The following is an 11,050-nucleotide window of genomic DNA, read 5'->3' on the forward strand; positions in this document are numbered from 1 at the left end:
GCGGGGCCAACTGTATTTCCGTTTTAGGTTGTATGTGCGCAGTTGACACAGGCTGGAAAAATAGTGAGATGCAGGGCAGGTGTTGTGTAGGTGTACATCGGTAACTTGAGATAACAGATATTTTTTAAAATCTTGTTTTAAAAATAGCATTAGACTGTAAATTATGAGTCACCTATATATAAATTTTATATATTTGCAGAAAGTAGCTTATTTCATGATAATGTTTCTTTTTAAAATATCATTATTTTCTTTGCTTTTTATTTGGCTGTGACTTTCCTAAGTTGTTAGATTTTTGTTTATTTTTTGTTTTTTTTTTTTTCTGTTTTTGTTTTTCTTCCGGTACCGGGAATCGAACTCAAGACATTGCGCTTGCCAGGCAGGCGCTGTGTCTCTGAGCTAAATCCCCAGCCCGTTGTTAGATTTTTAAAAACCTTAATTTTAGGCACAGAAAAATAAAAATCAGGTTTGGATTTAGGAGGGGAGATTTGTTTTGTTTTGTTTTGTTTTGTTGTGTTTTTTGAAGTACGAGTCTTTAGAAGATTAAAACTCTTGAGAAATCAGTTCTTTTACTGTTTATTACTTTAGCATAGTCTAGTGTTTATTGAATCATATTGATTTTAGTTAGAAAAGGAGATGCCTCCATCTTTATTTCAAGCAGTTTTTTACACCTATATTAGGCCACTACTGTAAGTTGATTTGATTAGGCATTAACTTCAAAATACTTTTTCAATGTTTTGTTCATAACTAAATTGCTGAGCAGCAATGTAACCTTTTAAACCTCTTAAATCCTGAGTTTTACCCTAGATATTAATATTTTATGTAAATTAAATTGGTCAAGTACTGTATATTAAAATAGATTAAAGGACTGATGTATCAGACCTTTAAAAAGTAATAACTGTATTTATATGTTTATTATATCTTACCATTTATCCCAGTGAAGCTCTATGTTGGGACTCAGAAGCTTATTTTAATAGTAAATCTGTACTCAGACAAGTGACACATGATGTCTCACCATGTTGTCTAAGGTTTATAATTATTTTAAAATTCTACTTAATGGGAACATATCCCACAGTTAAAATATATGGACGCAGGGCCAGGGATATAGGTCACCAGCACAAGTGCCTGCCTGGCAAGTGCAAGGTCCTGAGTTTGATTCCAGGTACCAAAAAAAAAAAAAGAGGAAAAATATATGGACAGAAATACAAGGTAAAAGGTATGTGTGCAAATATTTGCCCTACTTGACTGTACCCTCCTGTAGTATATTGCAGTAATGAGTTTGAGGTAGGTAAGAAAGTAATGCTTCCTAATTTTATCTTCCTAGTCAGTTGCCAGCAGACTAGAGGAAAATAATTCCTGTTGAAGCTTTGAATCACCTGTCCCTAACATGAAGTTACATTGCGACCCAAGAGATGGAAGCACAGCAGAGGGCCTGGAGAGTGATTGATGATATGTCTTACGTAGAAAGCAGACAGTGGTGCCATGTCCAGAAGGTTGGCTCTTCCTTCTCAGCACCTTTAGTGACTTTGTAGTGCTGGACAGAGTTACTCCAGGAGTAGACACTCAGTACCTCAAAGTTGTGAGCAGATACCCACCCTGACCTGCAGGCAGGGACCCATCTCTACTTCACCTGTGCGCTTTGGTGCCACTACTTGTCTGTCACTGGTGTTCCCGCAGTGTAGGGCAGTGGAATTGTAAAACCAAAGGGACTTGAGAACCAGATGTTCCTTTGAAAAGTTTTGGCGGTTGCTGGTAGCTTTCTAGAAGATAAACATGAGGAAGCTGCACTTTCTGGATAACCTTCAGAGAGGATATACTTTCTTATGTGAAAGATAAGGCCAAATTCCTTCCTGTAGTGTGTGAGAAGCCTGGTTTCTTTCATTAAGAACAATTAGGGATTAAATGCATAGTTTAATTTGAAAACATCAAGCATTAGTTAGTAAATGTTTGTTGTCAACTTTTAAGATTTTGAGATTTTTAATTCACTGTGTAAATATATAACCCCAAACAAGATTCATTTGTTCTTTTTATAATAAAATAAATTAGAGAGGTTTTTGATACTGTTGTGGTTGGGGTGCTAGGGATTGTACGTCGAGGCTTATGCATGTTAAGTGTATGTCCTACCGTTAAACAGCATCCCCCACCCAGACTTTATTTTATCAGAAGGATGTATGTGTTTAATTCTGGTTTCCATAATGAATCAGTAATGTAATTTAGACTTTTCATATAAATATTGAGAAACAGGCTCTGAGTTGTCTGATTTAATACATGATTTCTTCCTGTTTGACAAAGTTTCTGCTTTTTTTCTGTTAGTGCCTATCAGAATAATGACATCACTGAATTCGAGAAGATTCTGAAAACCAATCACAGCAACATCATGGATGATCCTTTCATAAGAGAACACATCGAAGGTCTGTTCTTTTCACTAACCAAATTCTCTGACTTTCTTTTCCACTGTCAGACAAAAGCCTCTTAAGAGTATTGCATGGCGTTAAGCTGTTACAGCAAAGTACTGGGATATTTCTTAGTGCTCTCACGGAACAGGTTGCCCCTTACAATTAGAAACCTGCTTGAAAGAAATCATTAGCCGATTTCATGCCAGTATAATTGCGTGTGCCACGCTTCCTGCTGCACCCCATCCCCGTTCTGAGGAATTGAGTCCACGGCCTTTACTGTGAGCTAGATCCCCAGCTCTTTTTTTATTCATTTTGAGTCAGGGTCTCTCCCAGTCACTAAGTTTTCTAGATGCTTGAATTTATAATCCTCCTGCCTCTGGGACTTGAGAACCAGATGTTCTTCTGAAAAGTTTTGGCGCTTGCTGGTAGCTTTCTAGAAGGTAAACATTAGGAAGCTGCAATGCTAGGGTTATAGGCTTGTGTCATCAAGCCTGGCTGTCAGGTTCTTGGGTGAGGTCTGTTTTGTTTGAGGTAGCATCCCCTTTTATATTTTTCTTCTAATTAAGGTATTGTTCCATGTTGGGGTTTTGTCTTTGCTTTTTTGCTTGTTCAGTTGGTTTTTTTGAGACAGGGTCTTGCTATGTACCTCAGGCTGGCCTTAAACTCACTGTATAGTCTAGGCTGGCTTCAAACTCATGGCAGTGCTCCTGCCTCGGCTTCCCGTGTGCTGAGATTACAGGTGTTGCTACCACACTCGGCTGTTCCATGTTGTTGATGCTTAAGCTCAGCATTAATTTACAAAGTTTATTTGCCAGAAAGCTTTGAAAATATCCTACTATAGGTAATACTAAGATGCATTTATTACAAAAGGTAGGTAGCATTGGGAAAGTTTGATGCCAATAAGTTAATGAGATAATAAGTTCTGCTGAATTACCAGAGATAAAAATCATATTCTGTGCTGGGGCCTTTCCAGCTTCTGTCCACCTGTTAAGGAGCTGGCTGAGGCTATTTGAAGACTATTGGAACAACTCCTTCAATACTTAGATTCTAGAGGCATCAGGAAAATTTGAACACTTCAGAACTAATATTTTATAGGCTGGGTGTGGTGGCGCATGCCTGTAATCCCAGCATTCAGGAGGCTGAGACAGAAAGATTGTTGCAAGTTCAAGACCAGCCTGGGCTACAAAGTGAGCTCAAGGCCAGCCTGAACTGCATAGCGAGACCCTGTCTCAAAAAGACAAAAAAGACAAAACAAACAAACAAAAAAAAGAACTAATATTTTCTTGTTCCTGCCTTCCTATCTTTCATTCTACAGATTTTTTTTTAAGTTATCATGTGAACCTAGAATAATACCATAGTACGTTATAGTTAAATAGAAAAAACAAAAACTTTGTCCATGAACTCTGGTATGGTTTTTAAAAGTGAAAAATACAATTGTATATAAATAACATGGGGGAAATTACAGTGTAATTTAATTTACAGTATATAAAATATACTGTAGGTTTTTGAAAGCGCATAAAACAAGAAACTTGGCTGATGCACATCACTGCTTAATAGGTGTTAACTATTGAAAGAATGGTAGACAGTGGACTGTTACTGAGAAAGCAGGGTAATATTTTAGTAAAGTCACAACATAAGCAAAATAAGGGAGACAGGAACAAGGTTATGGAGAGCGCCTCTAATTATACTAGTGCATGTATTGGACCCAAATGTTTTTAGATCTAAACACCTGTTCTTGCAAAATGGAGAGATGTATTTTGAGATTGTTAGTTCGTATAGTGTAGAAGTGTGTGATTCGAAAGTACGTGCAAACTATTGCATACAAATGTATTGATATTTGTCTTTTCTTTCAGAGCTTTTACGAAACATCAGAACACAAGTGCTCATAAAGTTAATTAAGCCTTACACAAGAATACATATTCCTTTTATTTCTAAGGTACTTATGGCTTTTAATGATGTTTGTGCTTTGTACTTACAAATGCAATATACCTATCTTCCTTTGAAAAGAGTTGGGCTGGAGATACAGCTCAGTGATACAAGCGCCTGCCTGGCAAGCGCAAAGTCCAAGAGTAACTAACTTGGAAACACTTTATAATATTAAATTAAGCATAACCTAAGGGCTTTACTTTTGATGTAAATTTTGCTGTAGTTTGGGGAAAATAAATTTGAATTAACAGAAAGGAGCTTTAACCTTGTAGCAGAGAAACTGAGAATCTAAAATGCTAAATATTCTTCCAGCCTCATAAGAAAATTGCAGAAGAAAGTAGTGGCTGAAATACTTCATTACTAAGGGACCAGCCTCAACCACAGTAGAACTGTAGTAGGAATATACTTCAAGGTACAAAATTAAACCTTTGTTAGGGCTAAGTTTCAGAGGATAGTTGACATTGATAATGTATTTGTTTAAAAATCTCTTTACTAAATTTCTTTTTACTGGTGAAAATGAGCTTAAAATCAGCTTGATTGTATAAAATCATAAAGTCTTTAAAAAACATTAACTAGTAGAACTGTAACAACTCTTTCGTCTTAGGAGTTAAACATAGATGTAGCTGATGTGGAGAGCTTGCTGGTGCAGTGCATATTGGATAAGTAAGTACTTTGCCTTTTTTTTTTTAATCACAAGATACTTGAGACCATAAATTTTCAATTACACTGACAAAGGTAGTATTGATTATGATTTTTTTATAAGAAGCACTTTGTGGCTGTGATTTTCTGTTAGACATTTGTGTGCATGTGATGATTTTTGATGGGTGATGAGCATATTAAGCACATAATCTCTGAAAAAGTTCTGTTTTCAGGAAGACTTCTCAGTGTATGACTTATGTGTAGCAAGAGAACTATTGAATGAATAGTACTTTTTACATTTTTAGGGTTAATGATTTTGAAATTTTATCTTTCTTAAACCATATGTTATTTAAAGCCTTGCAACATTTGCCCTTGATAATTAGGTAAATGTATGCCTGATGATTCTTTCTCTGAAAATCATGAAAAGTAGCTAAAATCTGGTTTATTTTTATAACTAACTGTCTTTTGGGGAGGGGTGGAGCTACATTCACCAGCACACTCCCTCCCCCGTCCCTTGAGACAGGATCTCATTAAATTCCCCATGCTGGGCTCCAACTTGAAATCTTCCTGTTTCAGCCTGCTTCGAGTGCTAGGATTCCAGGCATGGGTCACGATGCCCAGCTGAATCCACTGTTTTTAACATAGGCAATAGTTTTTAAATTTTGAATGTATTTGATACTGTGAGCATGTTCTGTGCAGTGTTAGTTCAGGATCTGTGCTTAGTAAAGTTATTTGTACACACATTTTCTCTCATTTATTTCCAGCACTATCCATGGCCGAATTGATCAAGTCAACCAGCTCCTTGAACTGGATCATCAGAAGAGAGGCGGTGCCCGCTACACTGCACTAGATAAATGGACCAACCAGCTAAATTCTCTCAACCAGGCTGTAGTCAGCAAACTGGCTTAATGGAGAGCAAGCTCGTACAGACCTACTTAAGTGCAGAGTTGTAATCCTTAAGAGAACTGGGAATGGCAAAACTACTGTTGGTTGATGTGTCCTGAAAATTATTGGAGTTATGGCAGAAGTGCTTTTTTGATCAACTGGTTTATGTTTTGCTGCTGCATTTATCCCAAGAAAAACAGCTTTAATCTCCAGAAGAAAACCAAAATACCATGGGATTTATGCTGTATTGACATCTTGCCCTAAACATACAACATCATAGTAATTTGTCATGGGCAACATGACCAGAGAGAAGATTTTGTCATGATTTTAAATACACTGACACGCTACTGTTGGTTAAATTTAAACATGTTTTACCTGCAGAAATTCTCTCACAAATAACCTGCAATAACTTGAAATGCATACCCTTTTGAACACTTCCTTTTCTCATGTATAAATGAAAATGTTTGCTGCATTTTGCAAAATGTCAATTCTCCAGAAATGTGTCCGTATATTTCTGTACCTGCAGTGTAGTAAAGGTTTAGATGAAACCCCGTACTATAGTGGCACACTGTCACTTAGGTTTCAAGCAGCAAAATAAACAGTGCAGCTCAGAAATTGTAGCTTGGTTCTTGATGTGTTTTTATTACATTTGGGGTTGTTTTGTTTTTTAGTATTTTAGAAATTTCAAATTATTTTATCTTCATTTAATGATGAAAAAGCTTGGAAGCAAATAAGTTATTTGTTTTCAGGATTTTTAAAGTAGTCTTTATTGATAAGGAGAACTACTTTCTAACAGAACACTTACTTTGACAGTGATGCTTTAAAGGAATAAAATTCTTTTTTTTTTAAAGAATGGTATTCCTTTTTAAAAGAATAGTTTTAACGCTCAGAATGTCACTTTAAACAAATATGCCAGAATTTAGACAGCTAAATGAATGTTACCCTACATAGCGATCGTGCTGGAAGGTTGTTTTCCAGTGCCAGCAATCTACCATTGCCCAAAATCTCCCGGGTTTGCTCTCTTAGAATTCTATTCAAAGTTACTTTAAGAAATGCACACTAGTAACTTTTTGATTAGACATTGTTTTCTGAAGAGGCAGCATTGCCAAGTTTACTTTTAGTTACCATTATTTGGCGCCAGGTGACAGTTCCCGAAAATTACTTTTGAGGCCGTGCAGGGAGTATGCGCCTGGCTTCGAGGGCAGCCCTGAGTCTGCAAGGCATTCTGTGCACTGGTGGTGCGGCTGAGTGTGGACCAGCCTTCCGAGGTGACTGCCTCCAAGGAGCTCCGCTGAGTGTACTGGGTTTCGATGTATTTCATTGTAAAACAAGCTCACGTTACTGTCTAGTGTCAAAGGCAGAACTAAGGTTAGTGTAATTTCTTTGGTTTTTCTGTTGCTTGTTATGTAAAAAGTGAGTGGCAGTTCAGAAGGAAGACTGTTGAACCTGAAGAGTGACCACCAGGAATTTTTGATCATTAAATCAGATTTTATAAACAGTGGAAGGAGCATGGACTTAAAACAAGGCATGCTTATTCGGTTTTGTCAAAATTTTACGAAAATATGTGATATATATTTATACTAAAACTATATAACCCTTAGATTTAGGAAAGCAGTCAGTTCATGTCTTTAGCAGACCTAGCAGTATTAAACACAGGTATAAGTTGGAAATTGTAGAAAACTGAAGGACAACGAAAGACAAAATTAATGTCTATGATAGGGAATAAAAAGTTTAAGATAAAAAATGTGTATTTTCTTCTCTTTTACATCATTTGTGAAAAGTGTGCTAAAATTTTTTTACAGGAGTGCTATTAATTAGGATTTATTTTTCAATATAATTTGGAGACCCTTTGTTACCCAAATAAAAATGACAAGTTTCTGTGCCTGTACTCAAATATGTGTGCATGTGATAACCTTGGAAAGCTAAAGCCCTGTTCAGCGTTGAATTTCTTGGAACTGGAGTGCAAAGGATTTGGATGTGTTTGACTCTTACCCTCTGAGTCTGAAAATGCCTGAGCTGTCCTGTGCTGTCTCTGCTGCTTGCACTAGTGCGCCTTCTGGGTTGTGGAGAGAAAGCATATGCCTGTTGTCCTTTGTTAAACTGGGCCAAGTATATACTAGTATCTAAAATTATCGCATAACCTTTAACTTAATGGAGATGTTTTTGTATTGCACAGGATGTACTTACTGTAACATTCCCTAGATTTTTTCTAAGTCCTTCAACACATTTCTTCTGGAACACAGTTGTTTTTTGTATTTTCTTTTAATATATCTTAACAGTCTAACTTAAACTAAGCTTTTTTCAACACTTCTGTGTTTTATGTATCAAATATTGTACGGTTGGAAACTTAGTACTTATGAAAATATAGCTGAGTTTAAGGGAAGCAAACATTTGGTGAGCAGGGGAAGGAGCATGATTACTAGCATTTATCAAGTAGTTGACTCTTCCCCACTTCTGTCAAAGCTATGTGAGTAGTTTACACCATTTTGCGCTGTTGATCTCTTTTTCTCTGTCTCTAAGCCAGGTTAAACTTAGTGCACAGTAGCCCTTGGCTGCCGCAGGTAGATGCTGTCTACAGGAGTTGGATTTCTGTTACTTGCTCTTACTTTTGCATTAAAGTTTTTGATTGAAAGTTCCTCCTTATCCACATCTTAATGGAATAATGATTATTCTTTAAGATAAAATAAGTACAGTACTTGTTTAAAAACAAGTATTGCTTTCATTCCTGAGTCATTCCTAACTAAAGGCCGATTGGCGATAGTGTATCCTTCAAGATGTTGGACCTAATTTTACAGCAGGCGTGGAGCCTATTGTAAATGGGCTGTCCTTTGTTTCTTACCTTATATAAGGTGCATGGTCAGGCCTGGGGGTTCATACCTGTAATCCCAGAACTCCGGAGGCTGAAGCAGGAGGATCACTGCAAGGTTGAGGCTCATCCTGGGCTACATAGTTCAAGACCAGCCTGTATACAAAGTGAGATCCATTCTCAAAAAAAAAAAGTATAAGTTTGTCTCACACTAAGAAAAATAACTTTTTAATATTTAAACTATCCACAATGGGCCAGGCATGGTGGCTCACACCTGTAATCCCAGCACTCAGGAGGCTGAGGCAGGAGGATCCTTGCAAGTTCGAGACCAGTCTGGGCTACAAAGTGAGCTCAAGACCAGCCTGAACTGCATAGCAAGACCGTGTCTCAAAAAGACAAAAAATAAAATATCCACAGTGGTAGAAATTTTCTTTAAACAATAGTCCTGATACTTCAGTAGACCCAGATAAGTTCATGTTTCTTGTCTTGGAGGCAGAGGTTTCAGCATATCACAGGTTATGTTGAGACAGAACTCTAGTCAAACTAGTCCATAAGACAAAAAGGTGTTTGCCTAGTGGATTCCTCTTACCTCTTTCAAGAAGTTGGGAAGTATTCTAATCATTTCTTCACCAAGGCTTTAAAAAATGATGGTAAGCTCTTTTAGACCCTGTTTAAAAATAAACCTGTAATTCTTTGATTTGATTCAGATCTTTAAAGTGAGACTTGGCCGTATAAAACAAATAAATCTATGGCTTTCATTCTTTACATGGGATTTTTACTCTCAATAATTGCTAGCTTGAAGCAGGTTAAAAATTTTAAACTGAGATACGTAACAAATTTACATTTAACTGTTAACACCATCCAGGTACATAGAACAAGAGACATTTTCAGTTGTCAGAACTTGAAGCTCAAACTATTTGCTCTTTATTTGTATGATCAAAGTTTAAATTGGCCTTGTTTGAGGGAGTACTTATTTTGTTTGTATTTAAGGACACCAGCCTATATATTTTTCATACATTTATAAGTAGCACTTTATAACACCTTCCTTTCTGTAGGCATAGCAGAAGATCTATTCAACTCAAGATTAAATTTTATGGTATAAATTGTGTGGGCCTTTAACGACTGGGGTTGGCCAGTAATTGCAGATATTTATTTCTCTTGGGTAAGATTTGAAAGAATTTTGGTTTTAGAATTTCAGAGAAAACACTAGTTTTAATACCATTTGGAGGATTTATATTTTATAATCACTGCAAATTAGACTTTGCTATCAGTAATTCTAAACATCTCTCAAAATTTAGTATCACTTGATTTTGAACCTTAAGAGATTAAGATCTTGCTTATTTTGACTTTTGTAATGTCCCCGAAGGAAACACTGTATGATTCTCTAAATATTTGCCCTTTTACTGTCAAGTATTGTCTAAAAACCTGGGAAAACTGAAAATCTTCCATCAGGGAATCCTATAGCATGAGAGGTAGATACCAACTCTCCATAAAACCCTGTGACAGGCAAGAAAAAAATCAATTCTGAAATACCCAGTTTAGAACCAACTTTGTTTCATGCTAAGTTACAAGCTTGGATGAAAGTTCGCACGTGGACGGCTAGCCAGTACTACACCATGGGGATGTGTATGCATTGCACATTCTTGGGGAACACAAAGTTCACTCCCTTGCCCATCGTGCTAATTCTTTTCTTCCATTTCCTGTTCCTATTCTCACTTGTCTATGTGTTGGACAGGTTTCATGAGAACTGCCAGGGCAGCAGTAACTTCTGCATTGAGACAGCTTCAAATGGAGGACTGTCCCAATTTAGAGGAATTCTTTTCATCATTTAATTCTGAAATAAATAAGGTCATTTTAAAATCAGTTTGTAAACTTCGTTTTATTGAACAGCATATGTTTAGAGTAAAAGCATTGTTTTCATCATCCCATGAAGTTGTCAGACGTTTGAGCGTGCTTACTCATTAAATTTTCTAATTGTTAAAATGTTTACCTGACCCTTGTTATTTGAGCCTTCCAATACTGTTTTGTGCATCTACTTTAAGTAACACTGAAGTAGCTACAGTTTGCACAGAGGCCCTTCATGTGGCGCAGAAGGGCCGGAGCGCAAGGCACCTGTGTCCCATGGTCTGTGCGTTGCTATCTTAGCCCCAACCCTCTGGGCCGGTTTCCTGCCTCAGTGCTTCCTGTTAACCTCAGTTATAGAGAACTGGAAGTGACAGGCCTTCGTGTGTGGCATCCCAGCATGTTTTCAGGTTCCTTTCCATGTTACTTAGATATGTATATATCTTGAAGAAATAATGCAACGCATGTTTTTTTCATTTCCGTAAGTGACACAAATTTGACTATGTACTATGTCACAAGAAAAAAACGAGGTTCTGTAGGGTAGTTGTAAATGGATGCA

The 11,050-nt window shown here is 36.9% G+C and overlaps 1 protein-coding gene across 2 annotated transcripts in view; it reads left to right on the plus strand.

Annotated features, from left to right (window-relative positions):
• Cops2 (COP9 signalosome subunit 2) overlaps nucleotides 1–7,587 on the plus strand; it is a 28,517-nt gene extending 20,930 nt beyond the window's left edge. For both annotated transcript variants that reach the window (XM_005376679.2, XM_005376680.2), the window contains exons 10-13: nucleotides 2,311–2,408; nucleotides 4,247–4,329; nucleotides 4,924–4,982; nucleotides 5,723–7,587. In XM_005376679.2, coding sequence (XP_005376736.1) covers nucleotides 2,311–2,408; nucleotides 4,247–4,329; nucleotides 4,924–4,982; nucleotides 5,723–5,867 — 385 coding nt within the window. In that variant the 3' untranslated portion in view covers nucleotides 5,868–7,587. The remainder of the gene's footprint in view (nucleotides 1–2,310; nucleotides 2,409–4,246; nucleotides 4,330–4,923; nucleotides 4,983–5,722) is intronic.
• The last annotated feature ends 3,463 nt before the right edge of the window (nucleotides 7,588–11,050 follow it).

The sequence above is a fragment of the Chinchilla lanigera genome, unplaced genomic scaffold, assembly GCF_000276665.1.
Source record: "Chinchilla lanigera isolate Chin_1 unplaced genomic scaffold, ChiLan1.0 scaffold00008, whole genome shotgun sequence".
Lineage (NCBI taxonomy): Eukaryota > Metazoa > Chordata > Mammalia > Rodentia > Chinchillidae > Chinchilla > Chinchilla lanigera.